Raw genomic sequence first — 25,570 nt, 5'->3', positions numbered from 1 at the left:
CAGATACATAGTGATATATCCTGCAGAGTATTACACCTCTGACCTCTATAGATCTGCAGAACATTGCTCTGTCCTCTCTACCTCCTGACAGATACAGTGATATATTCTGCAGATTATCACACCTCTGACCTCTACAGATCTGCAGAACATCTCTCTGTCCTCTCTACCTCCTGACAGATACATAGTGATATATCCTGCAGATTATTACACCTCTGACCTCTCTAGAGATCTGCAGAACATTGCTCTGTCCTCTCTACCTCCTGACAGATACATAGTGATATATTCTGCAGATTATTACACCTCTGACCTCTAGATCTGCAGAACATCGCACTGTCCTCTCTACCTCCTGACAGATACATAGTGATATATCCTGCAGATTATCATGCCAGTGACCCCATGTACAGACCATACCCTGCAGAGCATTTCTTCTGTCAGTAGTCTGTGGAGCCCTCGTTAACCCCTCGCTCCCTGCGGGCTGGATCAATCTCGTTAGCGTGTAATGGTTGGCCATTAAAAAGCTGCGTTTATAGATCGCCCGCAGATGATCAATCACGCGCGGTCTGGGCCCAGTCCGGCAGGGAATGAGTTAACCAGGCTGTGCTGAGGGGGTTTACAGCGCGCTGCCCTGGAGGGGGCTATTCTATGCGGAGGGCGGCACATTGTGTCACAGACAATGGCGGCGGCAGGTGTCGGGTTGGAGGCAGCTGCGCCGCCTTCTGTAGACAGAATGCACAATTGACGCCCCCCCCCCCCCCGGCGGAAACGTTTCTACCCATCCTCTGCTCCCATAATCCCTTCTTCACTGACCAATAACAAAGCAGCGCCACGTCATGTGACTGTGCAGTGCAACGCCATCCAACATGGAGACTTTATTACGAATGAATGTGCGAGGCTGAGGGGCCGACAGTCCAAAGACAGGCAAATCCCCCAGGGGGTCCGTTTGTCAGAGTTTGTGGCTGCGCTGCCACGTCGCCCTCTGCTGGCGATTGTGAGGCATGAGGGCCTTCTGCTCAGGATTCTGTGGTAAGGTCGCCCTCTGCTGGTGACTCGGAGGTAGTGCCGCCCTCTGATCTCGTTGCTTGCGTGGATAACCAGTGCTTGTATCGTTTCATTTTCGGTCTCATGTAATTCACGACGTCCATCGGCAGCCGCACCGTGTCGACGCCGTTCACCTGCCACAGGGGAGAAGGGAAAGAATCAGAATATGCCCCCCAGCGGCAGGGCACGCCAGGTGCGATGCTTCATCTCCCCACCCCACGTCACAGCCGTTTTCAATGTGTCATGGGCCACAGACGGGTGTTCCCCTTCATATCTCAGGACCGCTTTCCCCACCAGTACACAACATGGACACCCCCAGTCTGCAGGAGCTCACCGTCACTTCACACCAGTACTCCCCGAACCTGGTGATGGGCTCATCTGGAATCTTCAGCGCTTCCACAGGCGCCACCACCCCTAACTGGAGAAAGGAGATGGCGGGTCATCGGTGGCCAACTAAGACCTCATGAAGGCAGGACCACACACACACGTCCACTTCACACCTCACCCAGAACACAACATACCTCCACCATCACCCAGGACACGTGAGCAATGCCAACTGTCACCAAGGTTACACAACCCACGTCCACCATCACCGCGAATACATAACCCATGTCCAGCATCACCTAGGACACATCAGTCATGTCCACTATCACCAAAAATTCACAACCCACGTCCACCATTCCCAAGGACAGACGAGCCATGTCAACAATGACTAAGCACACAAGATCGTCCACTATCACCAAGGACATACGGCCCACATGCACCGTGACTGAGGTAGTCTTACAAGCCACCTCCACCATTACCAAGGACACACAATCCATATCCACCATCACACAAGCCATGTCCACCATCACTGAGAATACACAACCCATGTCCACCATCACTGAGAATACACAACCCATGTCCACCATCACCTAGGACACATCAGTCACATCCACCATCACCCAGGACATACAAACCATGTCCACCATCACCTAGGACACATCAGTCACATCCACTATCACCCAGGACATAAAAACCATGTCCACCATCACCTAGGACACATCAGTCACATCCACCATCATCCAAGACACGTGAGCGATGCCCACCGTCAACCAAGGACACACAACCCATATCCACCATCACACAAGCCATGTCCACCATCACTGAGAATACACAACCCATGTCCACCATCACCTAGGACACATCCGCCATCACCCAGGACATACAAACCACGTCCACCATCACCTAGGACACATCAGTCACATCCACCATCACCCAGGACATACAAACCACGTCCACCATCACCTAGGACACATCAGTCACATCCACCATCACCCAGGACATACAAACCACGTCCACCATCACCTAGGACACATCAGTCACATCCACCATCACCCAGGACATACAAACCACGTACATCATCACCTAGGACACTTGAGCCACATCCCAGGTCACCAAGGATTCACAACCCATGTCCACCATTACCGAGGACAGACGAGCTGTGTCCACCATCACTCAGGATACTTTCCACATCAACAACGACTAAGAACACAAGATTCCCATCCACTATCACCAAGGACATACGGCCAGGACTCACAAGCCACGTCCGCCATTACCCCTGACACCATTGCATCATCTAGGCTTAGCGCCACCATGACACCCCCTAGGCGTTCTCCTTACGCTCTTCAGTAGATTCCGTGCCACAATCTCCTGGTTCAGCTGCCACTTTACGTTGGTCTTCATCTCAACCTTCAGCCGAGACTTCTTCAGGTAATTCAGAGTCTGGGGGCAGAAAGCAGAAATCAGCGTCCGCCCCTCACACTACATGGCGGAGGATAAGCGGTTTACCCTAATCAGCGGCGTCTTATGTCATCAGTAAATCCTAATCTGCAGAGGCTTTACGTGCAGAGTCTCAGGATGTGCTCCTCACACGCGCCCCCCGCTGGTTCAGTCTCTGGAGAGCGCTCCGCGGTGGCGTATTTCTATGTTACACCCCACAGTCACATGACCATTCACTCGTGTGTGTTCCGCACGCGGCCGGCACTATGATAGAAATGTGGACAGTGCACCGCGTGCTTTCCGCGTATTTTGTGGCCCCATTCATTCGGACGGGCGAATGAACCCCAATTATGAGGCGCATGCCCTGACTTTCCGCCGTCAATTAGTGGGGGGGGGGGGGGGGGGGGGCGGGGCTCTGTATCGCTCACCATCTCGCCCGTCCAGGTCTGTTTCCTGCCTCCAAGCTCGCCCGACAGCTGCAACTGGAATGGAGAAACAGGGCCGTCAGTCGTGCAGCCCCCCCACGATCCCCAATTACCTGACCCCTCCCCACCATACTGCCAGAGCTCACCCTCTTCTCCTCCTCAAACTTCTCCTTATTTTCGGGGGAGGCGTAGACCGCCAGTCCCTGTGCCAGCAGCTTGTTCCGCCCCCGCCGTTTGTCCACCAGCACCGTGTCCCCGAGGCTGCCCAGCCCTGAAAGAGAGAAGAGTAGAGGAGATGCCTGTGGCCCTAGGTACAGGGGACCCCCGGAGCCCCTCCGCCCCGGCCTTACGGTGCACGTTCTGCGTCAGGATCAGCTCCATCTTCTCCTTGGCACTGTGCTTGGTGTCCTCCAGCACCCGATAGATGCGGTGCCTCTGAGGGTGAAGGTACGGCTCCTCCCCCTCTTTGGCAAGTGGCACATTCCACCAGCGCTCAACCACCACCGTACCCTAGAATCACAAATATACAGACTGCAGGGGGCGTGAGCTTGAGGAAGGGGGCGGAGCTGTAAGCTGGAGGGATGAGGGTGGGGCTGGAGGGGGAGCTGTGAGCTTGTGGGATGAGGGTGGGGCTGGAGGGGGAGCTGTGAGCTTGTGGGAGGAGGGTCGGGCTGGAGGGGGAGCTGTAAGCTTGTGGGGCTGGATGCGGAGCTGTGAGCTTGTGGGAGGAGGGCGGTGCAGTGAGCTTGAGGGAGGAGGGAGGGGCTGGAGGCGGAGCTGTAAGCTTGTGGGATGAGGGTGGGGCTGGAGGGGGAGCTGTAAGCTTGTGGGGCTGGAGGCAGAGCTGTGAGCTTGTGGGATGAGGGTGGGGCTGGAGGGGGAGCTGTAAGCTTGTGGGAGGAGGGTGGGGCTGGAGGGGAGCTGTAAGCTTGTGGGAGGAGGGTGGGGCTGGAGGCGGAGCTGTAAGCTTGTGGGAGGAGGGTGGGGCTGGAGGTGGAGCTGTAAGCTTGTGGGAGGAGGGTGGGGCTGGAGGCGGAGCTGTAAGCTTGTGGGAGGAGGGTGGGGCTGGAGGCGGAGCTGTAAGCTTGTGGGAAGAGGGTGGGGCTGGAGGCGGAGCTGTAAGCTTGTGGGAAGAGGGTGGGGCTGGAGGGGGAGCTGTAAGCTTGTGGGATGAGGGTGGGGCTGGAGGGGGAGCTGTAAGCTTGTGGGAGGAGGGTGGGGCTGGAGGCGGAGCTGTGAGCTTGTGGGATGAGGGTGGGGCTGGAGGGGGAGCTGTGAGCTTGTGGGAGGAGGGCGATGCTGTGAGCTTGAGGAAGGAGGGCGGTGCTGGAGGCGGAGCTGTGAGCTAGTGGGGGGATAGCGGTGCTGGAGGCGGAGCTGTGAGCTTGTGGGGGAGAGCGGTGCTGGAGGCGGAGCTGTGAGCTAGTGGGGGGATAGCGGTGCCGGAGGCGGAGCTGTGAGCTAGTGGGGGGATAGCTTTGCTGGAGGCGGAGCTGTGAGCTTGTGGGGGAGAGCGGTGCTGGAGGCGGAGCTGTGAGCTTGTGGGAGGAGAGCCGTGCTGGAGGCGGAGCTGTGAGCTTGTGGGAGGAGAGCCGTGCTGGAGGCGGAGCTGTGAGCTTGTGGGAGGAGAGCAGTGCTGGAGGCGGAGCTGTGAGCTTGTGGGAGGAGAGCCATGCTGGAGGCGGAGCTGTGAGCTTGTGGGAGGAGAGCCGTGCTGGAGGCGGAGCTGTGAGCTTGTGGGAGGAGAGCCGTGCTGGAGGCGGAGCTGTGAGCTAGTGGGAGGAGCTTGTAGGCGGAGCTGTGAGCTAGTGGTAAGAGGGCAGTGCTGGAGGCGGAGCTGTGAGCTTATGGGAGGAGAGCAGAGCTGGAGGCGGAGCTGTGAGCTTGTGGGAGGAGAGCGGTGCTGGAGGCGGAGCTGTGAGCTTATGGGAGGAGAGCAGAGCTGGAGGCGGAGCTGTGAGCTTGTGGGAGGAGAGCAGTGCTGGAGGCGGAGCTGTGAGCTAGTGGGAGGAGGGTAGGGTTGGGGGAGAGGTGTGAGCTTGTGGAAGGAGAGCAGTGCTGGAGGCGGAGCTGTGAGCTTGTGGGAGGAGAGCAGTGTTGGAGGTGGAGCTGTGAGCTTGTGGGAGGAGTGCAGTGTTGGAGGCGGAGCTGTGAGCTTGTGGGAGGAGAGCAGTGTTGGAGGCGGAGCTGTGAGCTTGTGGGAGGAGAGCGGTGCTGGAGGCGGAGCTGTGAGCTTGTGGGAGGAGAGCGGTGCTGGAGGCAGAGCTGTGAGCTTGTGGGAGGAGGGCGGTGCTGGAGGCGGAGCTGTGAGCTTGTGGGAGGAGAGCGGTGCTGGATGCTGAGCTGTGAGCATGTGGGAGGAGGGCGGTGCTGGAGGCGGAGCTGTGACCATGTGGGAGGAGGGCGGTGCTGGAGGCGGAGCTGTGACCATGTGGGAGGAGGGCGGTGCTGGAGGCGGAGCTGTGAGCTTGTGGTGGGATAGCGGTGCTGGAGGCGGAGCTGTGAGCTTGTGGGAAGAGGGCAGTGCTGGAGGCGGAGCTGTGAGCTTGAGGGAGGAGAGCAGTGCTGGAGGCGGAGCTGTGAGATAGTGGGAGGAGAACAGTGCTGGAGGCGGAGCTGTGAGCTTGTGGGAGGAGAGCAGTGCTGGAGGCGGAGCTGTGAGCTTGTGGGAGGAGAGCGGTGCTGGAGGCGGAGCTGTGAGCTTGTGGGGGGAGGGGAGGGCTGGGGGAGAGGTGTGAGCTTGTGGGAAGGAGGGCGGGGCTGCAAGCTTGTGGGTGTGATGGGGGCGGGGCCTCAGGGGGCGGGTACAGTGGGACTATTTGGAGGCTATTGGGAAGTACAGGAGTGGCGTTGCCCATAGCAACCAATCTGCTCTCCGCTTTCATTTTCTGATCCATATTGACAATGAATAGTCTATGGCTGCTAGAGAAATGCGTCCGCCGGTCTTCACACGGTGCGGCAGGATCCACTCACCCGGATCTGGGTGAATCCCGGTGACCCGCAGCTCAGCAGGCGGCTGCACGTCCTCAACATCCCGGTCGTTCGCTGACTGACACCCAAGGGCAGCGCATGTAAAGCTGCGGCCAATCAGCGTCTGCCCTCCGCGTCACGTGACCCAGCAAACTGATGAGTAGGGGAAGCAGCGATAGGAACAAAGCGATGAGGAATTGTCTGCACCGGCCGCCGCCATCTTCCCTGAGATCAAAAGTCCCTGTCTGAGGCCTTGTGTTCCTCTCACACCTCACTTCCTGCAGTCTTGGTCTTGGATTCTATACATAATCTCCCCGGCAGCTGGGACGTGGATCCAGGAAGGGGGTCCCACAGGCCTGATAGAGGAGAAGGTGGCTTAGGCTTCACTCAGGAGGTGGGAAGATGACAGCTGAGCCCTTGGTGTCTGCGCCCTGTGTAATGGCCACTGTGTGCACTGCAGGACAGGGGTCAGAACTGTGTGGGTGCACAAGGTATCAGTGGGACAAACTTACAGCCCCCATTCCTCCTCCTCGTCTTAGGCGCGGCCGTGCTTCTGATGTGAATCAGCCCTCGGTGTGCTGGACAATGTAGTGCTGACCCCCCCCCCCCCCCCCCCCCCCTCCGCGAGGCCAGAAGACAGGGAGAGGTGCAGAGCAGAAGCTCTGTGGAGAGGTCCGCCCTACAGCATATCTGCTCAGGAGTTTTCTTCTGGGATTGACCATCTACGTAAAAGAATAGCCACATCCCACAGAGAAAAAGTGGACTGTGAATACAGAGCATAGTCTGATGCATTGCAGAGAGAAAGTGTTGTACCCCATGCCTGGGTGACGTCACAGCCGGAGAAGTGCACCGTACCCCATGCCTGGGTGACGTCACAGCCGGAGAAGTGCACCGTACCCCATGCCTGGGTGACGTCACAGCCGGAGAAGTGCACCGTACCCCATGCCTGGGTGACGTCACAGCCGGAGAAGTGCACCGTACCCCATGCCTGGGTGACGTCACAGCCAGAGAAGTGCACCGTACCCCATGCCTGGGTGACGTCACAGCCAGAAAAGTGCACCGTACCCCATGCCTGGGTGACGACACAGCCGGAGAAGTGCACCGTACCCCATGCCTGGGTGACGTCACAGCCGGAGAAGTGCACCGTACCCCATGCCTGGGTGACGTCACAGCCGGAGAAGTGCACCGTACCCCATGCCTGGGTGGCGTCACAGCCGGAGAAGTGCACCGTACCCCATGCCTGGGTGGCGTCACAGCCGGAGAAGTGCACCGTACCCCATGCCTGGGTGACGTCACAGCCGGAGAAGTGCACCGTACCCCATGCCTGGGTGGCGTCACAGCCGGAGAAGTGCACCGTACCCCATGCCTGGGTGGCGTCACAGCCGGAGAAGTGCACCGTACCCCATGCCTGGGTGACGTCACAGCCGGAGAAGTGCACCGTACCCCATGCCTGGGTGACGTCACAGCCGGAGAAGTGCACCGTACCCCATGCCTGGGTGACGTCACAGCCAGAGAAGTGCACCGTACCCCATGCCTGGGTGACGTCACAGCCAGAGAAGTGCACCGTACCCCATGCCTGGGTGACGTCACAGCCAGAGAAGTGCACTGTAAGGGCTGCAGATTTTCTTGTGGAATTTTCCACAACGAAAAATCAGTTCCCTTCCCCTGAATGGGGTGTGCAGAAATCCATTGCCCCTCTAGTCAAATCAATGGAGCTGATTTTCAGTCACGGAAAATTCCTCAATAAGCTCTGCAGCGAGTGAAGGCGTCCCCCTCTGAGGCTCATGCCATTGTTTCATTGGCTAAGAAGGAAAAAGATAAGAAAAGAGATAACACTTGGTGTCTGTGATGATACCACGCCTCGTGCCCGCTTGACGTCACCCACGTTGAGCTCACGAGACGCGGTATGGTCACTGGTTACCAAAAACGTGACGTTACGCCCTCCAGAGGAGCAGGTAAGGTCAGCGTGGTACAGGTTACACAGACACCTCCTGTCCACGCGGGCACAGAGAGGCGACAAGCTGAGAGCCCGGTCACTGCCGCAGTGAGAACAGCGCCTCCTCAGCCCGGGTATCTGCCCGGCCCCGGCCCCGCTGCTTAGTCGGACTAATCACTGCATCTTTATTTTACCTTACAATGACCCTCCAGTAACAGGCAGAGTGGACGGCGGCGTAACGTCACTTACTCACGTGACGCACCTGCTCCGCCCACTTTATGAATGAAGGAGGCGGAGCAGGTGCGTCACGTGAGTAAGTGACGTTACGCCGCCGTCCACTCTGCCTGTTACAGGAGCGTCATTGTAAAAGGTAAAGTAAAGATGCAGTGACCGCCCGCCCGCATGGCAACGAATCGGCGATTATTCGATAACTGGATTCATCAACGAGTCCAGTTATCGATTATAATTGATTACATCGATTAATCGTTGCAGCCCTAGTAGCTTATAACTAGGCCGAAACCCGGACGTGGGGATTTGTGATCGAGATACAAGACAGCACAAGATGAAATTATATAATCGCCGTAAGGGCGCACTAGATGTAACGCGGAGAATATACACAGTGGTCTGAGGTTACAGGTACTGGTAGTATGGTACACACAGGATTACATAGAGTACAGTCAGTACCGGGTAAATGAATGTTCCTTTGGGTTAGAGTGGTGTAATAGTCCTTGGCTGCGGTCACGTGGGGGGCAGTGATGTCAGCTGATCTCTCCAAACACATGGCACGATGTGACCCCCTTTCAGAAGAAGACACGTCCACTTGCTGGCACAAGCCTTTCAACCTGTAGCCGGTCTCTCCCCTCCTGGCCTTTGGGAGGGTTCCACACCCCTCTGCTGGACTGGCAGCAAATGACCCACAAAACCCTTTAGGGTTCATAGCTCCAGGCAAGAAGGTCACAGGGAGATGGTTCTGGGACCAACAGACCCACCTGGGTTCCGGCTACAAGTAGAGTCTAAACATGGTACTGTTAGTTGGTTTCTGTGGGGAGATATGTACTTAGACCACGTACTTAGACACAAGCCGCCTCAGGTCCGTCCCCAGTAGAACACTGGCGTGGATATTTTAGGATACCCCCACCTCCCTTACTCCTCGACCAGTCCAAATAGACCTTGGCGACGGGCAGCGCCGGTTCTACCCCTCCAATCCCGGAGACAGTAAGGGATCTCCCGGGCAATAAATCATGGGGTGCCACCAGTTCAGGCCAGAGTCATCTCAGCGCCGGTGTCTCCAAGTCCCTTGGCCACGGCCTGGCCCACGGTGACCGGTTGAACATTGTCAAGGGACCTCCCACCACACACAACACAGTGGATGGTTTTCAGGTTGATGACTGGGACGGGTCCCTCAGGTGCTGGGGACACATGGCTTTGAAGTGTCCTGGCTGCTTACACAGGTGGCACAGTCGGGGTTCCCTCCGGCAGCTGGTACTGATGGCAGGCTGTCTCAAAAGCCAACAACAAAGTGTCCAGGTCCCCATCCTTGTCCAGTAGGGGAAAGTCCTCCGCCAGGAGTTTGGTAATCCGGACCTCTGCATCGGGCTGAGGAGGGCTGCTGGAATTGAAGCTTCAGCTGGAGCATTTGTAGCTGGTGCTCACGCTCTGCCTGTGCTCGCTTGCGACGTTCTGCAGCCTCTGCTCGCTCGTGACGCTCTGCAGACGCCAGGAGGAGCTCAGAGGCTGCCTGGTCTCCGGCCTCGAGACGGTCCATGGCAGCTTGTAGGAGAGCAGCTGAGCCGGCTTGGCTGGGGGGATGGGCAGGTGGAGTGAGGCCCACCGTGGCCCTCACCTCTGGCGACTGGCTCCTTGGGGAGCTTTGGCTGTGCCCCCTATCTGGACTGCATCCTCCCCGCCACCATTCAAAGCATCGGCCATCTCCTTCGCTTTTTTCCTTGTGATACTGGCCGTCATTGCAACGGATGGTCACTGACACTGACTGCAACCTGATGCCCACACACCTTATTGTATCTGCACTCAGACTGTCTAGGGTTGAGCTGATCTTAAGACTCCAGCGGCAAGAGCTACTGCTGGTCGTCTTTAGTGTCTGGGAGTATGGGTCCCACACACACTAGTATCTCGATCCCACTTTGCTGCCACCAATATGTGATGGATACCACGCCTCATGCCCGCTTGTCGTCACCTACGTCGAGCTCACGAGACGCGGTATGGTCACAGGTTACCAAAAACGTGACGTTACGCCCTCCAGAGGAGCAGGTAAGGTCAGCCACGCGGGCACAGAGAGGCGACAAGCTGAGAGCCCGGTCACTGCCGCAGTGAGAACAGCGTCTCCTCAGCCCGGGTAACTGCCACCAGCTCTCGTTTGATATAAGCCCGGTCCGCTAACAGGATTATATAGGGTGAGAATCCAACCCGCGGTAGCTTATAACTAGGCCGAAACACGGACGTGGGGATTCGTGATCGAGATACAAGACAGCACAAGATTAAATGATAGATTTAATCGCCATAAGGGTGCACTAGATATAACACTATACACAGAGTATACACAGTGGTCTGAGGTTACAGGTAGTATGGTACACACAGGATTACACAGAGTAAAAGTCAGTTACCGGGTACATGTTCCTTTGGGTTAGGGTGGTGTAATAGTCCTTGGCTGCGGTCACGTGGGGGGCAGTGATGTCATTTGGTTCCAGGTCTCTCCAAACACATGGCACAATGTGACCACCTTTCAGAAAAAGACACGCCCGCTTGCTGGTACAAGCCTTTTAACCTGTAGCCTCCCGGCCCCTCCAGGCCTCTGGGAGTGGTCCGCCCCTCCCTGCTGTTCCTGGCAGCTCAATGACCCACAAAACCCTTTAGGGTTCATAGATCCAGGCCAGAAGGTCACAGGGAGATGGTTCTGGGACCAACAGATCTGCCTGGGTCACGGCTACAAGTAGAGTCTAAACATGGTACTATTAGTTGGTTTCTGCGGGGAGATATGAATATCTCCCTTCCCTGGCATCCCACCACCAAACGAAGCCCATGGGCATGTTCATCATGGCCACCAGGACACAAATATGTATCCTGTTTGCGCCTGTGATGGCCGGGCGATTCATAATTCCTTATAAATCGCTAGTTCCATGCTGTCTGCTAGATTTGATTGAACTGGGGAATGGCTTAGACCCCCTGCTGGATCCGTGCTGTCTGAACGGAGGTGTGAAATGTAACCAAATGTGGCCTGCTAGGAGTTTTCTGCTATCTCCTGTGGAGTTCACTACCTCTGCTATCTTTCTGCAAATGGTGGGTGTAAGGACATGGCTGACAGTAACTATTAATCCATATTTCCGACAGAGTCTGTGCCGTGTGCACTATCTTAATAATAAACGGAATGTGAACTAATGTAAAGATCTGTGCACCGGCGCCATCTTATAATGGCGTCTTACCAACATTAATACTGCTTACGTCATATGTGACACTTCAAGGAGGTGCTTTCTTATAGGCACTGAATATATACGTGAATCATCTAGCTAAGTAGTTGGCTCAAGCATTCCTCTGCTCACAGTTTGTGTGAGACTAGGGAATGAGTTCGGCCTACAGCTGCGTGCCCCCCCCCCCCCCTCCTTATCTCTTTCCTGCTGAGATACAGCCAGCCTGAGCAAAGGGGGGAGGGAAGGCGCTTGAGATAAGGAACAAGCAGCTTAAAGCAACTACTAAAAAATCAGTTACACAGTCCTAGAGATACAAAATGTAGAATGATATTCACACATCTCTATCAAAGGCGCCCTAAGGGAGATAATAACTGAAGTGTGAACTCGGTCTTAGCCTTCTGCCTGTGCAGCCGTGTCAGCTGTAAGATCTGCCGATTCGTGCATGCAGAGTACTCGTGATCGGTGAGGGTCAGCCCCCATCCTCGTGATCGGGGAAGGCCAGCCCCCATCCTCGTGATCGGGGAAGGCCAGCCCCCATCCTCGTGATCGGTGATGGCCATCCCCCATCCTCGTGATCGGGGAAGGCCAGCCCCCATCCTCGTGATCGTGAAGATCAGCCCCCATCCTCGTGATCGGTGAGGGTCAGCCCCCATCCTCGTGATCGGTGAGGGTCAGCCCCCATCCTCGTGATCGTGAGGGTCAGCCCCCATCCTCGTGATCGGTGAGGGTCAGCCCCCATCCTCGTGATCGGGGAAGGCCAGCCCCCATCCTCGTGATCGGGGAAGGCCAGCCCCCATCCTCGTGATCAGTGAGGGTCAGCCCCCATCCTCGTGATCGTGAGGGTCAGCCCCCATCCTCGTGATCGGGGAAGGCCAGCCCCCATCCTCGTGATCGGGGAAGGCCAGCCCCCATCCTCGTGATCGGTGAGGGTCAGCCCCCATCCTCGTGATCGGTGAGGGTCAGCCCCCATCCTTGTGATCGTGAGGGTCAGCCCCCATCCTCGTGATCGGTGAGGGTCAGCCCCCATCCTCGTGATCGGTGAGGGTCAGCCCCCATCCTTGTGATCGTGAGGGTCAGCCCCCATCCTCGTGATCGGTGAAGGCCAGCCCCCATCCTCGTGATCGGGGAAGGCCAGCCCCCATCCTCGTGATCAAGGAAGGCCAGCCCCCATCCTCGTGATTGGGGAAGGTCAGCCCCCAACCTTGTTATCAGTAAGGGTCAGCCCCCAACCTCGTGATTGGTTCAGCCACCATCCTCGTGATCGGGTAGGGTCAGCCCCCATCCTCGTGATCGGTGAGGGTCAGCCCCCATCCTCGTGATCGGTGAGGGTCAGCCCCCATCCTCGTGATCGTGAGGGTCAGCCCCCATCCTCGTGATCGGGGAAGGCCAGCCCCCATCCTCGTGATCGGGGAAGGCCAGCCCCCATCCTCGTGATCGGGGAAGGCCAGCCCCCATCCTCGTGATCGGGGAAGGCCAGCCCCCACCCTCGTGATCGGGGAAGGCCAGCCCCCACCCTCGTGATCGGGGAAGGCCAGCCCCCACCCTCATGATCGGGGAAGGTCAGCCCCCAACCTCGTTATCGGTAAGGGTCAGCCCCCATCCTCGTGATCGGTGAGGGTCAGCCCCCATCCTCGTGATCGGTGACGGTCAGCCCCCATTCTCGTGATCGGGGAAGGTCAGCCCCCATTCTCGTGATCGGGGAAGGCCAGCCCCAATCCTCGTGATCGGTGAAGGCCAGCCCCCATCCTCGTGATCGGTGAGGGTCAGCCCCCATCCTCGTGATCGGTGAGGGTCAGCCCCCATCCTCGTGATCGTGAGGGTCAGCCCCCATCCTCGTGATCGGTGAAGGCCAGCCCCCATCCTCGTGATCGGTGAAGGCCAGCCCCCATCCTCGTGATCGGTGAAGGCCAGCCCCCATCCTCGTGATCGGGGAAGGTCAGCCCCCAACCTCGTTATCGATAAGGGTCAGCCCCCAACCTCGTGATTGGTTCAGCCACCATCCTCGTGATCGGGTAGGGTCAGCCCCCATTCTCGTGATCGGGGAAGGTCAGCCCCCATCCTTGTGATCGGTGAGGGTCAGCCCCCATCCTCGTGATCGGTGAGGGTCAGCCCCCATCCTCGTGATCGGTGAGGGTCAGCCCCCATCCTCGTGATCGGTGAGGGTCAGCCCCCATCCTCGTGATCGGTGAGGGTCAGCCCCCATCCTCGTGATCGGTGAGGGTCAGCTCCCATCCTCGTGATCGGTGAGGGTCAGCCCCCATCCTCGTGATCGGTGAGGGTCAGCCCCCATCCTCATGATCGGGGAAGGTCAGCCCCCATTCTCATGATCGGGGAAGGTCAGCCCCCATCCTCGTGATCGGTGAGGGTCAACCCCCATCCTCGTGATCGGTGAGGGTCCTATCCTGTGGAAAACCCTTTTAGTCCTTCATTAGAGACTTGTTTGCCGTTAACCTGCTACACTGCACCGACATCCACAGCTGCACCAAGGAACCCTGCCATGCACTTTAAAGCCTTCAACATCAAGGGCATCAAAACCATCATCAGACAGGAGGACCCCAAACCAGAAAGCGCCCCGAAGAGAACTGCACAGCCCAGAGGAGTGAGTACTACAACCACCATTCTTGCTACTATCACTCCTCTCTTGGGCTCGCTGAAAATTTTTAGTTATTAAATTGTGCCTTGTTATTAAGTTCTATATTGTGCCTTGTGTTTGGCCCCAGCTCGGGCATCTCATGGTTGTGGGCTCCCGATCAGGACAGTGGTGAACTGCCCCTATTGTTGGCCCCACCTCCATCTCTGTGATGTCATCAGTGACCTCAGGCCTTTTATAATGAGCTGTATCTCGGTTGTCCTCACAATGCGTGGGAGGCCTGCACACCGCCCCAGCACAGACATCTGCTGCCCCATATTTCACAGGTACGTCTTCTGCCGGCTTCCCACCGCACTGCAGTGAAGGACAGGGGAAATATCCCAATGCTAAAGAACCCTGTGTACTGTGTGCCTGCAGTGTTCATGGTGGCCACTAGATGGCTCTGCACCACCAGACAATGTAAAGGGCTGTAAGCAGGAAGTGAGCGCGTGGCTGAGGCCACATGGTAAGCAGTGATCCTCCGATGCTGGAGGGGCTCCCAAAGAAAGGGCCTGATAAGGAGGAGCCACAGAGGGACCTAACCACCAGGACTATGATGCCCGTGACTGTCTTCTGTGTCATTCCCTGACCTTTCGCTCTATCCTGATTTTTGTTGTGTTTTAGAGGATGAGCACGCAGTGGCCACAGGCGTCCGGCCGTCACTGCTGCCCTTGGCATTCCTGAGTTGAGGCGTCTCCGGCTGAGGGTGGAGTCTGGACAGTCACATCTGAGACCGCTAGCCGCAGTAAGTCACTGACGGGAGTAGATGTCCTCTCTTCGGTTGTAGGGGTGAGGACGTTTACTGTAAATTTCCTTCTCCCCAGGCTGGAAAGTTATCAGTCTTTACCGAGTCCGCTGCCCCCACCATGACCCCCACCATCCTCGAGTTCCAGTACAGGCAAGGACAGGACACTCTGCACTGGTTCGGACTACTGACCAGTCAGCGGCTCTTTCTGGACTCAGCCGAGCTTATGGAGCAAGCGGACCACAAGGGGTAATGCCCAAAATATAACAGTATACTCCAATCACAGCCAGAGCTGCATCCCCAACTGCAGGAGGTGTGGTGTCCCTGCCTCACGCCCAAAATGCAGTGTACATGAAAGGAGAGTATTGTGGGATTTCAGCCGAGTGCAGCTTTGGCTGTGACTGGAGAAGGGGTCACCAGCTCTGCTTCTATAAGATTTCTGCCACCTCCATGTTTCTCATGACCGTTCCTCACTTGCAGCCTGGCAGCCATATTGGAGTTTGTGGAGATGAAGATGGACGCGATTTCAGTTCTTCTGGGAGTCAGCAGAGGACAGACTGAGGGAAGAGGTAGAGGAAGGAGCCTGGGGATGGGCGCAGTTACATGGGCATTACGGGGGCCGCCGGTGACTGAGACCGCCATGTTCTCGTTTACAGGGCATCTGCTCAGAGCTTTCCGTTATGCCGGCTTTGAGGTCGTGAGGCCGGAGCAGCAGCGGTGGCTCCCAACCTGCGCCGACAACGTCTTCCTGGTCTACACGATGGACAGAGTGACCTCAGCCGGGGGGATCAAAGCCCCCACTAACAATAAGCCGTAAGATGTAATAAATGGCGCAGAGCCTGGCGCTAAATGAACAAAGGAACCTTTAATACAGACAATATATTCAACTGGTAAACATGGAAAGTGCAAAATACAGCCAGAGGGGGCGCCACCGCCGCTCAGGGCTCATCTTCTATGACAATGAGATCACTGCTGGAGCTCAGGAACACGTCTGCCGAGAGAGAGAAAGTGACAGTCAGCACAGCGGTAAGAGACAGCAAGAGTTAGCAGCAGGAAACCAACATAGCTTCAGAGAGAGCGTAAGAGACAGCAGTGGAGTCCAGGAAACGCGAGAGTACACACAGAAGTAATGGGTGAAGAAGACTATCAGAACCTGCAGTGCACACCCTCTGACAGCACTATGGGCCCCACCGGTGATGGCTGTGGGGGCCCCTGTGACTATAGCAGTCCTTGCGTCTCCACCACCAGGTCACTCCATTTTACCAGAATCTATCGCCGCCTTTTTCACGCCCGTCCTCGGCTGGCCGGAATCTTCCTCGCTGTCGGAGCTGATGGTGATGACGTCTCCGGAGGAGCTGGCGGACACCTCTTCAGTCAGGTAGTAGAAGCAGCCACGGGGGGAGTAGATGCTGCTGTCCTCCAGGGAGGAGGACACAAGGCTCTGTCCCTCGGAGGCGGTGCAGGTGGAGCTAGACACCTCCCCCGAGGACTCTGAGGACACAGTAGAGCAGCTGGTGTTCTGGGAAGAGGGGTCGGTGGACGGACTAGAGGTGGCCATCGGAGGATGGTCTCCGAGGCGGATGTCAGAGAAGCTCTGCTCCAGGCTGTCCACATCCTCTGCAGACTTCTGGCAGGATGTGGGGGTGGAGATGGCGCTCTGCTGGTGGTCCAGGCTGGGGTCCACGTCAGCTCGTATCATTTCAATAGACCCATCTGGGATGTAGGTATCTGAGCGTTAATCACCCAGCCAGTGACCTAATGAGGGGTGGTGGGCACCTACTGACTGGGGACCCGCCTATAACCCTGACCCACACTGCTCCCATACACTCACCCGATGCCCGGCGCCTGTCCTCCTGCCGGCTGGATAAGCTACCAGGTTCTGACCTCACCGACAGGCTGGTGACTTCGTCCTGCAGGGGGCAGCGCACAGTGAGTACAAAGCCGCGGTCACTGGGTAAGGATGAGGATGGCAGTACTCACCAGGAGTCGAGACACCAGAGATCCATCCTCATCCGTTTTCGTGGGGCTCATGGTGCGCTCGGTGGCATAGCCCTGGCGGATCAGCTCCAGACCGATGTCCAGCATCTGACAGACATGACCAGAGGGTCACATTTTATACTCCAGTCACAGCCAGGACTGCAGTCACATCATGTCTTATACTCCTTTCAGAGCCAGAGCTGCAAGCACTAATCTGATGTTACATCCGATCCTCAGTTTACTGCAGGCTACAGGCGGTGCGGCAGCGCCGGAGAGGCTACAGGCGGTGCGGCAGCGCCGGAGAGGCTACAGGCGGTGCGGCAGCGCCGGAGAGGCTACAGGCGGTGCGGCAGCGCCGGAGAGGCTACAGGCGGTGCGGCAGCGCCGGAGAGGCTACAGGCGGTGCGGCAGCGCCGGAGAGGCTACAGGCGGTGCGGCAGCGCCGGAGAGGCTACAGGCGGTGCGGCAGCGCCGGAGAGGCTACAGGCGGTGCGGCAGCGCCGGAGAGGCTACAGGCGGTGCGGCAGCGCCGGAGAGGCTACAGGCGGTGCGGCAGCGCCGGAGAGGCTACAGGCGGGCGACTCACCGGGTCACTGGACGGGTCATACAGCTGGATCTGGAAGCAGCGGGACACCCCGGCAGAAGGAAAGCTGGAGATCTTGGCAAGCAGCGGCTTCCATTCAGCGCAGTGCGATAAAGCGTCAAAAGTGTCCAGAGCCTGTTCCGACCACGAGCCTCCTGCCAGGAGAAGACAATAGAGCCCAGAAACCCCCCGTACAGAAGAAGCAGCGGGGCTCAGGGGGCCACAACTCACCACAGGGGGCCACACCAGAGAGGCAGCATTCTATGGCCTGGAATGGGAGACTCAGGAAGTCACTCCTGGAAGAGGACAAGGTCTGGGGTCACACAGGAGGCGGGGCTTATGACAGTGACTCAGGGGAGGGGGACAGTGCTGTACTCACCGAAGCGGGAACAGGTTCTCCCTCGCCGTGGCCCAGTTGTCACCATAGTCCACGTAATACAGATCCACATTTCCATTCTTCAGAAAGCCCAGAACCTCAGCCCGGTACCAGATCCTGTCAGTGTGAAAGAGGGCGGCCACTATGTCGCCCACCTGGATCTCCGGCACCGCCCCCTAACAAGACAGTTATGTCATAAGGGGAGGGGCAACAAATCCAAACCATGACATTAGGGGGAGGGACCACAAAGCCAGACAGTGACATCACGAGGGGGAGGGGCAGCAAAGCCAGACAGTGACATCACGAGGGGGAGGGGCAACAAAGCCAGACAGTGACATCACGAGGGGGAGGGGCAACAAATCCAGACAGTGACATCACGAGGGGGAGGGGCAGTCATGTAACAACCATAAGCCTCATCCTCACAGTGGGAACGTGTGGGGCGCACTCACCCTCCTCTGCCTCTGGTAGTGGTCACTCATCTCCGTGGTCAGCTTGTCCAGCTGTGAGGAGCGGGAGCCCAGGATCTGTATCCAGAAGTGTTCGGGGTTCTCCACGGCCGACACATAGACGTCCACGTACTCGTCTGCGTGGAAGCTGAAGTCGGGGCTGGGGACTGGAAGATGAAACAAACCAGGGTCATGTGACCTCATGTCATGTGACACCAGGGGAAGCATAGCCATGAGATGCCGCTACCTTCAAACTTGCAGATGTTGTAGGTGCAGTCGGCCATGTTTTCCTGGGGCGCCGTCTTATCTTCTGGGGGTATGTCCTCCGTGGTGCGGAGCCTGGTCTCCTCATCCTCTGGGGGGCGCTCTCTTTCTCTCTTCACAGCAATGATCTCTTTCCTGCGGGATCGGAAGGTGGAGGACTCTGCGGCTCTGCGCTGGACGGCGGCCTCCTCCTCGGCCGCCTTCTGGAGGAGGGTCTGAGCGGAGGAGGGAGAGCGGGTGTTACCATGGGGCAGCACGGATTTATCACCCCCCTCAGACCCCGCACCTTGGCCGCCTCCACCTGCTGGCGGGTGCCGGCGACTGTGATACATCTGGTCGGCGTGCTGCTCTCCGCCCGGCGCTCGCACTCAATATGGGCTCCAGAAGTCCTGGTAATTTCCCGGATTCGCTCGCCCCCCTTTCCTGCAAGCAAAGGCGGAGCCCGTAAGGCTGGGCGGCAGGCACTCCCCGCCGGCATCGGCTGGCACCTACCTATAATGCGGCCCATAGAGCTGGCAGGGAACTGGAGCTTCACCCTCAGCGCGGCTCCGTCCTGCAGGACCTGGGTCTGGCGCACCTGGGAGGGGCTGCCCTGGAGGGTCAGCTGGCAGTCACCGCCGCCATCCGCCGTCACGGCAATGTGGGCATGGCTTTGTGTCTTCAGCTGTGGGAGAGAAATAACGGTCACGATGGCAGAGTCAGCAGGCGACAGATGTGACCGCCGTGCCTCACCTGGCCAATGATGGCGCCGTCTGGCCCTAGAAGGAGCTCAGCAGCGTGTCGGGGGATGGTCATCCGTAGCTCGTCCTCTCCGGGGCGCGGAGCTGGGGGGGACACACACGTTAGAAGGTGGCGGTGCAGGGCGGCGGCGGTCTCTGTGCGGCGCGCGCCTCACCTGTCCGGTATCTGGAGTAACACACACACAGCAGCGCGGCTCCAGCCGACACTCCCACAGTCACAGCGAGCTTCTGTCCGGTGCTGAGGCTGCTCCACCGCTCCATACTGCTGCACAGACCAGAAAGTAGCCAAACTGCAGCCGTCACCCATAGCAACCGACCACTGCCCTCGGCAAACAGAGGACGGACAGGCCACTCACCTCTCAGTACGGCCCAGCTCGGAAAGGGGCGGGCTCTCTCTCTGCTCCGTATTTATCTCCGCCCCCTCCAGCTCTGGGACCGCCCCATGCCGGGCTGCTGCACTTCTGAACTCTCTGCCTGGGAGGTGCTGACTGGAATGGCGCTGCTCCTGACGTCACAGGAAGAGGCGGAGGGGTCACTCTGAAAACGAGGCTTGGATAGTCACCTGTCCTTACGGTGCATGGAGTAAATAACTATAGGCTAGCTGGGAGAAGGCCTTCACTTCCGGGTGTGGCAAGATGGCGGACGCGCATGCGCAGAGCACGGCTGGAAAGACGCGACTAGGGGGTAAGAGATTCTGGCGTACCTCACATCCCTCTCTACTGTACCTGATACCTCACTGCCGTGCCTCACATCCCTCTGTACTGTACCTGATACCTCACTGCTGTGCCTCACATCCCTCTGTACTGTACCTGACACCTCACTGCCGTGCCTCACATCCCTCTGTACTGTACCTGACGCCTCACTGCCGTGCCTCACATCCCTCTGTACTGTACCTGATACCTCACTGCCGTGCCTCACATCCCTCTGTACTGTACCTGATACCTGACTGCCGTGCCTCACATCCCTCTGTACTGTACCTGATACCTGACTGCCGTGCCTCACATCCCTCTGTACTGTACCTGACACCTCACTGCCGTGCCTCACATCCCTCTGTACTGTACCTGACACCTCACTGCCGTGCCTCACATCCCTCTGTACTGTACCTGATACCTCACTGCCGTGCCTCACATCCCTCTGTACTGTACCTGACACCTCACTGCCGTGCCTCACATCCCTCTGTACTGTACCTGATACCTCACTGCCGTGCCTCACATCCCTCTGTACTGTACCTGACACCTCACTGCCGTGCCTCACATCCCTCTGTACTGTACCTGATACCTCACTGCCGTGCCTCACATCCCTCTGTACTGTACCTGATACCTCACTGCCGTGCCTCACATCCCTCTGTACTGTACCTGATACCTCACTGCCGTGCCTCACATCCCTCTGTACTGTACCTGATACCTCACTGCCGTGCCTCACATCCCTCTGTACTGTACCTGATACCTCACTGCCGTGCCTCACATCCCTCTGTACTGTACCTGATACCTCACTGCTGTGCCTCACATCCCTCTGTACTGTACCTGACACCTCACTGCCGTGCCTCACATCCCTCTGTACTGTACCTGACGCCTCACTGCCGTGCCTCACATCCCTCTGTACTGTACCTGACGCCTCACTGCCGTGCCTCACATCCCTCTGTACTGTACCTGACACCTCACTGCCGTGCCTCACATCCCTCTGTACTGTACCTGACACCTCACTGCCGTGCCTCACATCCCTCTGTACTGTACCTGATACCTCACTGCCGTGCCTCACATCCCTCTGTACTGTACCTGACACCTCACTGCCGTGCCTCACATCCCTCTGTACTGTACCTGATACCTGACTGCCGTGCCTCACATCCCTCTGTACTGTACCTGACACCTCACTGCCGTGCCTCACATCCCTCTGTACTGTACCTGACACCTCACTGCCGTGCCTCACATCCCTCTGTACTGTACCTGACACCTCACTGCCGTGCCTCACATCCCTCTGTACTGTACCTGATACCTCACTGCCGTGCCTCACATCCCTCTGTACTGTACCTGATACCTCACTGCCGTGCCTCACATCCCTCTGTACTGTACCTGATACCTGACTGCCGTGCCTCACATCCCTCTGTACTGTACCTGACACCTCACTGCCGTGCCTCACATCCCTCTGTACTGTACCTGACACCTCACTGCCGTGCCTCACATCCCTCTGTACTGTACCTGATACCTCACTGCCGTGCCTCACATCCCTCTGTACTGTACCTGATACCTCACTGCCGTGCCTCACATCCCTCTGTACTGTACCTGATACCTCACTGCCGTGCCTCACATCCCTCTGTACTGTACCTGATACCTCACTGCCGTGCCTCACATCCCTCTGTACTGTACCTGATACCTCACTGCCGTGCCTCATGGGCCCTGCCTCGCGCCCCTCATGGGCCCTGCCTCGCGCCCCGTAACATGTCCTCTGTCCTGCAGTGACCCGTGCCGCCTCTCTTCTTCCCGCCATGGAGGTGAACCCCGCCAGCATGGTGTGGAGCCCGGGCCTGGAGGATGCCTCCCTCTCGGTGGCCGGCTTAGAGGTGAAGCTGGGGTCTCTGGTGACGCTGCTTCTCCTGACCCTCATCAGTGGCCTGGCCCCCCTCTTCCTCTTCAGACGCCAAGCTGCCCCCGACATCCTGGGTAAGTCTGCCACTCTCATCAGAGGCACCGGTGTTGTCAGGAAAGCGGCGTGGCTCTGACAACCGTTGATGCTGGCTGCTGCCCTAGGCGGGTCTCCTGTAATGTCGGCGCTTTCCTCACTGCAGGCGGGCGGCGCAGAGCGCTCAGTCTCATCAGCTGCTTCTCCGGGGGCGTCTTCCTGGCCACCTGCCTCCTGGACCTGCTGCCGGACTACCTCTCCGGGGTCAACAACGCCCTCCTGAGGATGAACATAACCGTGAGTATGGCGGGTCGCGGTAGGCCTAGTCGGGTGGCCCGGGGGGGGCGGTAGGCCTAGCCATATGAGCTACTACTCAGTTTAACCCCTTGCTCTCTGTGCTTGCCCACAGCTCCAGTTCCCGCTGCAGGAGTTCATCTTGGCCATGGGCTTCTTCCTGGTCCTGGTCCTGGAGCAGATTGTGCTGAGTTACAAGGAGCAGCCGGGGTGGTCGGAGGAGACGCACTCCCTCCTGGGCGCTGACTCCAGGATCCCGCACACAGACCAGCCGCACGTCCACGTGGATGTGAACGCGCACTCTGCGGTCCGGGCCGTGGTCCTGGTCCTGTCTCTGTCCTTGCACTCGGTCCTGGAGGGTCTGGCGGTGGGGCTCTTGCAGGAGAGCGGGAAGGTGCTGGAGACCTGCCTGGCGCTCCTCATACACAAGTGCATCATCTCCTTCAGCCTGACGCTGAAGCTGGCGCAGGGCCGCCTCCGCCCCCGCGCCATCCTCTCCTGCCTCCTCTTCTTCGCCTTCATGACTCCGCTGGGCATCGGCCTTGGCATCGTGCTGACAGAGAACGCAGACCCCATGCACCAGCTGAGCCGCAGCGTCCTGGAGGGCATCGCCACAGGGACCTTCCTGTACATCACCTTCCTGGAGATCCTGCCCCATGAGCTGACCGCCGGCGACCAGCGCATTGTCAAGGTCATCGTCATACTGTGCGGCTTCTCTGTCATCACCGCCATCTTATTCATCAAGGTGTGAGGGGCCCCTGACTGATGCCCCGTCATGGGCACCTGCCCCCGTGCTACCTCTACTGAGCAACGGCAGCCAGTAGTGGTGTTATAATACTGCAGCACCCTCGTGAGCAAAATATTACTACATTGACGGTCACTAATGTAATACCGCCCCCTGTAGGTAAGAATACGGCTACACCGGCAGTAACTAATGTAATACCGCCCCCTGTAGGTAAGAATACGGCTACACCGGCAGTCACTAATGTAATACCGCCCCCTGTAGGTAAGAATACGGCTACACCGGCAGTCACTAATGTAATACCGCCCCCTGTAGGTAAGAATACGGCTACACCGGCAGTCACTAATGTAACACCGCCCTCTGTAGGTAAGAATACGGCTACACCGGCAGTCACTAATGTAATGCCGCCCTCTGTAGGTAAGAATACGGCTACACCGGCAGTCACTAATGTAACACCGCCCTCTGTAGGTAAGAATACGGCTACACCAGCAGTCACTAATGTAATACCGCCCCCTGTAGGTAAGAATACGGCTACACCGGCAGTCACTAATGTAATACCGCCCCCTGTAGGTAAGAATACGGCTACACCGGCAGTCACTAATGTAACACCGCCCTCTGTAGGTAAGAATACGGCTACACCGGCAGTCACTAATGTAATACCGCCCCCTGTAGGTAAGAATACGGCTACACCGGCAGTCACTAATGTAATACCGCCCTCTGTAGGTAAGAATACGGCTACATCAGCAGTCACTAATGTAATACCGCCCCCTGTAGGTAAGAATACGGCTACACCGGCAGTCACTAATGTAATACCGCCCTCTGTAGGTAAGAATACGGCTACACCAGCAGTCACTAATGTAATACCGCCCCCTGTAGGTAAGAATACGGCTACACCGGCAGTCACTAATGTAATACCGCCCTCTGTAGGTAAGAATACGGCTACATCAGCAGTAACTAATGTAATACCGCCCTCTGTAGGTAAGAATACGGCTACACCGGCAGTCACTAATGTAATACCGCCCCCTGTAGGTAAGAATACGGCTACACCGGCAGTCACTAATGTAATACCGCCCTCTGTAGGTAAGAATACGGCTACACCGGCAGTCACTAATGTAACACCGCCCTCTGTAGGTAAGAATACGGCTACATCGGCAGTAACTAATGTAATACCGCCCTCTGTAGGTAAGAATACGGCTACACCGGCAGTCACTAATGTAATACCGCCCCCTGTAGGTAAGAATACGGCTACACCGGCAGTCACTAATGTAATACCGCCCTCTGTAGGTAAGAATACGGCTACACCGGCAGTCACTAATGTAATACCGCCCTCTGTAGGTAAGAATACGGCTACACCGGCAGTCACTAATGTAATACCGCCCTCTGTAGGTAAGAATACGGCTACACCGGCAGTCACTAATGTAATACCGCCCCCTGTAGGTAAGAATACGGCTACATCAGCAGTAACTAATGTAATACCGCCCTCTGTAGGTAAGAATACGGCTACAGCGGCAGTCACTAATGTAATACCGCCCCCTGTAGGTAAGAATACGGCTACACCGGCAGTCACTAATGTAATACCGCCCCCTGTAGGTAAGAATACGGCTACACCAGCAGTCACTAATGTAATACCGCCCTCTGTAGGTAAGAATACGGCTACACCGGCAGTCACTAATGTAATATCGCCCCCTGTAGGTAAGAATACGGCTACACCGGCAGTCACTAATGTAATACCGCCCCCTGTAGGTAAGAATACGGCTACACCAGCAGTCACTAATGTAATACCGCCCCCTGTAGGTAAGAATACGGCTACACCAGCAGTCACTAATGTAATACCGCCCCCTGTAGGTAAGAATACGGCTACACCGGCAGTCACTAATGTAATACCGCCCTCTGTAGGTAAGAATACGGCTACACCGGCAGTCACTAATGTAATACCGCCCCCTGTAGGTAAGAATACGGCTACACCAGCAGTCACTAATGTAATACCGCCCCCTGTAGGTAAGAATACGGCTACACCAGCAGTCACTAATGTAATACCGCCCCCTGTGGCCACACACAGTAATTGGTGGAGCTGTTCCTTCATGGATGGAATTTCTCTTTAATCTCCAAGCGCTGAGACTTCTTAGACGGATTTAACGCCATGTCTCATTATTTCGCGCACGCCTCCCGCCCTCGTGTCTGACCCCCCCCCCCCCCCGTGATTTAATAAGCACAGGTGTTAGGGGGTCATGGAGGCTCCAGTGAGGGTGGTCCGCCAGTAAAGGCTTCCCCCTCTATTTCAATGTGGCCCCAGCAGTGCACCATGCCGCCACCTGGTGGTTGGTTTATACTGCAATACTGTGTGCAGCAATGGCGGCCGCTGGAGCATCAGTGGATGATGAGGACAGTAGTCTCCCGCCTGGCGCTGGCTCCGCAGAGGAAGCTTTCTTTGTCCTCTTTGTGCTGCACGTTTGCTGGTAAGCTCCGCCTTATGTGAAGTCCAGATCCTCCTCATTACCACTAAGCCCCGCCTTCTGTGAAGTCCAGATCCTCCTCATTACCACTAAGCCCCGCCTTATGTGAAGTCCAGATCCTCCTCATTACCACTAAGCCCCGCCTTCTGTGAA

The 25,570-nt window shown here is 57.3% G+C and overlaps 4 protein-coding genes across 6 annotated transcripts; 2 read left to right on the top strand and 2 right to left on the bottom strand.

Annotated features, from left to right (window-relative positions):
- Positions 1-833: 833 nt before the first annotated feature.
- MRPL9 (mitochondrial ribosomal protein L9) lies at positions 834-6,332 on the bottom strand. The gene is made up of 7 exons (XM_044274557.1): positions 6,198-6,332; positions 3,575-3,734; positions 3,371-3,495; positions 3,228-3,281; positions 2,701-2,802; positions 1,373-1,456; positions 834-1,172 (listed from the first exon to the last, which is right to left on the bottom strand). Exons 1-7 carry the CDS (start codon positions 6,255-6,257, stop codon positions 1,011-1,013), a joined length of 747 nt encoding a protein of 248 aa, XP_044130492.1. The 5' UTR covers positions 6,258-6,332; the 3' UTR covers positions 834-1,010.
- A 153-nt stretch (positions 6,333-6,485) lies between these two features.
- Positions 6,486-15,743, top strand: LOC122923709 (ornithine decarboxylase antizyme 3-like). The gene is made up of 5 exons (XM_044274558.1): positions 6,486-6,588; positions 14,806-14,926; positions 15,006-15,175; positions 15,407-15,495; positions 15,583-15,743. The coding sequence occupies exons 3-5, from the start codon at positions 15,048-15,050 to the stop codon at positions 15,741-15,743; spliced, it is 378 nt and encodes a 125-aa protein (XP_044130493.1). The 5' UTR covers positions 6,486-6,588; positions 14,806-14,926; positions 15,006-15,047.
- Positions 15,744-15,771: 28 nt separating this feature from the next.
- Positions 15,772-19,800, bottom strand: TDRKH (tudor and KH domain containing). Of its 3 annotated transcripts, XM_044274560.1 has the most exons (14): positions 19,669-19,800; positions 19,468-19,577; positions 19,305-19,396; positions 19,065-19,236; positions 18,859-18,995; positions 18,556-18,787; positions 18,312-18,475; positions 17,866-18,038; positions 17,718-17,782; positions 17,490-17,641; positions 16,907-17,011; positions 16,758-16,836; positions 16,190-16,639; positions 15,772-15,917 (listed from the first exon to the last, which is right to left on the bottom strand). In XM_044274560.1, the coding sequence occupies exons 2-14, from the start codon at positions 19,571-19,573 to the stop codon at positions 15,865-15,867; spliced, it is 1,980 nt and encodes a 659-aa protein (XP_044130495.1). In that variant the 5' UTR covers positions 19,574-19,577; positions 19,669-19,800; the 3' UTR covers positions 15,772-15,864. The 3 variants fall into 3 exon arrangements, with proteins under 3 accessions (XP_044130495.1, XP_044130496.1, XP_044130497.1); XM_044274561.1 differs by having other exon boundaries at positions 18,874-18,995; positions 19,468-19,765; XM_044274562.1 differs by lacking the exon at positions 16,190-16,639 and having other exon boundaries at positions 19,468-19,765.
- An 85-nt stretch (positions 19,801-19,885) lies between these two features.
- On the top strand, positions 19,886-22,973 carry SLC39A1 (solute carrier family 39 member 1). Its single transcript, XM_044274563.1, has 4 exons — positions 19,886-19,996; positions 21,766-21,969; positions 22,095-22,225; positions 22,338-22,973. Exons 1-4 carry the CDS (start codon positions 19,948-19,950, stop codon positions 22,971-22,973), a joined length of 1,020 nt encoding a protein of 339 aa, XP_044130498.1. The 5' UTR covers positions 19,886-19,947.
- Positions 22,974-25,570: the final 2,597 nt, after the last annotated feature.

This window comes from Bufo gargarizans, unplaced genomic scaffold (assembly GCF_014858855.1).
Source record: "Bufo gargarizans isolate SCDJY-AF-19 unplaced genomic scaffold, ASM1485885v1 original_scaffold_1826_pilon, whole genome shotgun sequence".
In the NCBI taxonomy this organism is placed as follows: domain Eukaryota; kingdom Metazoa; phylum Chordata; class Amphibia; order Anura; family Bufonidae; genus Bufo; species Bufo gargarizans.
This window is presented reverse-complemented; position numbering and strand designations above follow the sequence as displayed.

What these genes read in the sequence shown, in the direction of transcription:
- TDRKH (XM_044274560.1), bottom strand. Translation starts at nt 19,573, where the DNA reads ATGGAGCGGTGGAGCAGCCTCAGCACCGGACAGAAGCTCGCTGTGACT. An exon ending in ACGGCGCCATCATTGGCCAG is followed by an intron (nt 19,237 to 19,304) that starts GTGAGGCACGGC and finishes TCTCTCCCACAG; the next exon opens with CTGAAGACACAAAGCCATGC. An exon ending in GGACAGGCGCCGGGCATCGG is followed by an intron (nt 16,640 to 16,757) that starts GTGAGTGTATGG and finishes CCTACATCCCAG; the next exon opens with ATGGGTCTATTGAAATGATA.
- SLC39A1 (XM_044274563.1), top strand. Translation starts at nt 19,948, where the DNA reads ATGGCGGACGCGCATGCGCAGAGCACGGCTGGAAAGACGCGACTAGGG. An exon ending in TGGAAAGACGCGACTAGGGG is followed by an intron (nt 19,997 to 21,765) that starts GTAAGAGATTCT and finishes TCTGTCCTGCAG; the next exon opens with TGACCCGTGCCGCCTCTCTT. An exon ending in TCCTGAGGATGAACATAACC is followed by an intron (nt 22,226 to 22,337) that starts GTGAGTATGGCG and finishes GCTTGCCCACAG; the next exon opens with CTCCAGTTCCCGCTGCAGGA.
- LOC122923709 (XM_044274558.1), top strand. Translation starts at nt 15,048, where the DNA reads ATGACCCCCACCATCCTCGAGTTCCAGTACAGGCAAGGACAGGACACT. An exon ending in GAGCAAGCGGACCACAAGGG is followed by an intron (nt 15,176 to 15,406) that starts GTAATGCCCAAA and finishes CCTCACTTGCAG; the next exon opens with CCTGGCAGCCATATTGGAGT. An exon ending in AGGACAGACTGAGGGAAGAG is followed by an intron (nt 15,496 to 15,582) that starts GTAGAGGAAGGA and finishes TCTCGTTTACAG; the next exon opens with GGCATCTGCTCAGAGCTTTC.
- MRPL9 (XM_044274557.1), bottom strand. Translation starts at nt 6,257, where the DNA reads ATGTTGAGGACGTGCAGCCGCCTGCTGAGCTGCGGGTCACCGGGATTC. An exon ending in AGTTTGAGGAGGAGAAGAGG is followed by an intron (nt 3,282 to 3,370) that starts GTGAGCTCTGGC and finishes TCTCCATTCCAG; the next exon opens with TTGCAGCTGTCGGGCGAGCT. An exon ending in CACGGAATCTACTGAAGAGC is followed by an intron (nt 1,457 to 2,700) that starts GTAAGGAGAACG and finishes TCCTTTCTCCAG; the next exon opens with TTAGGGGTGGTGGCGCCTGT.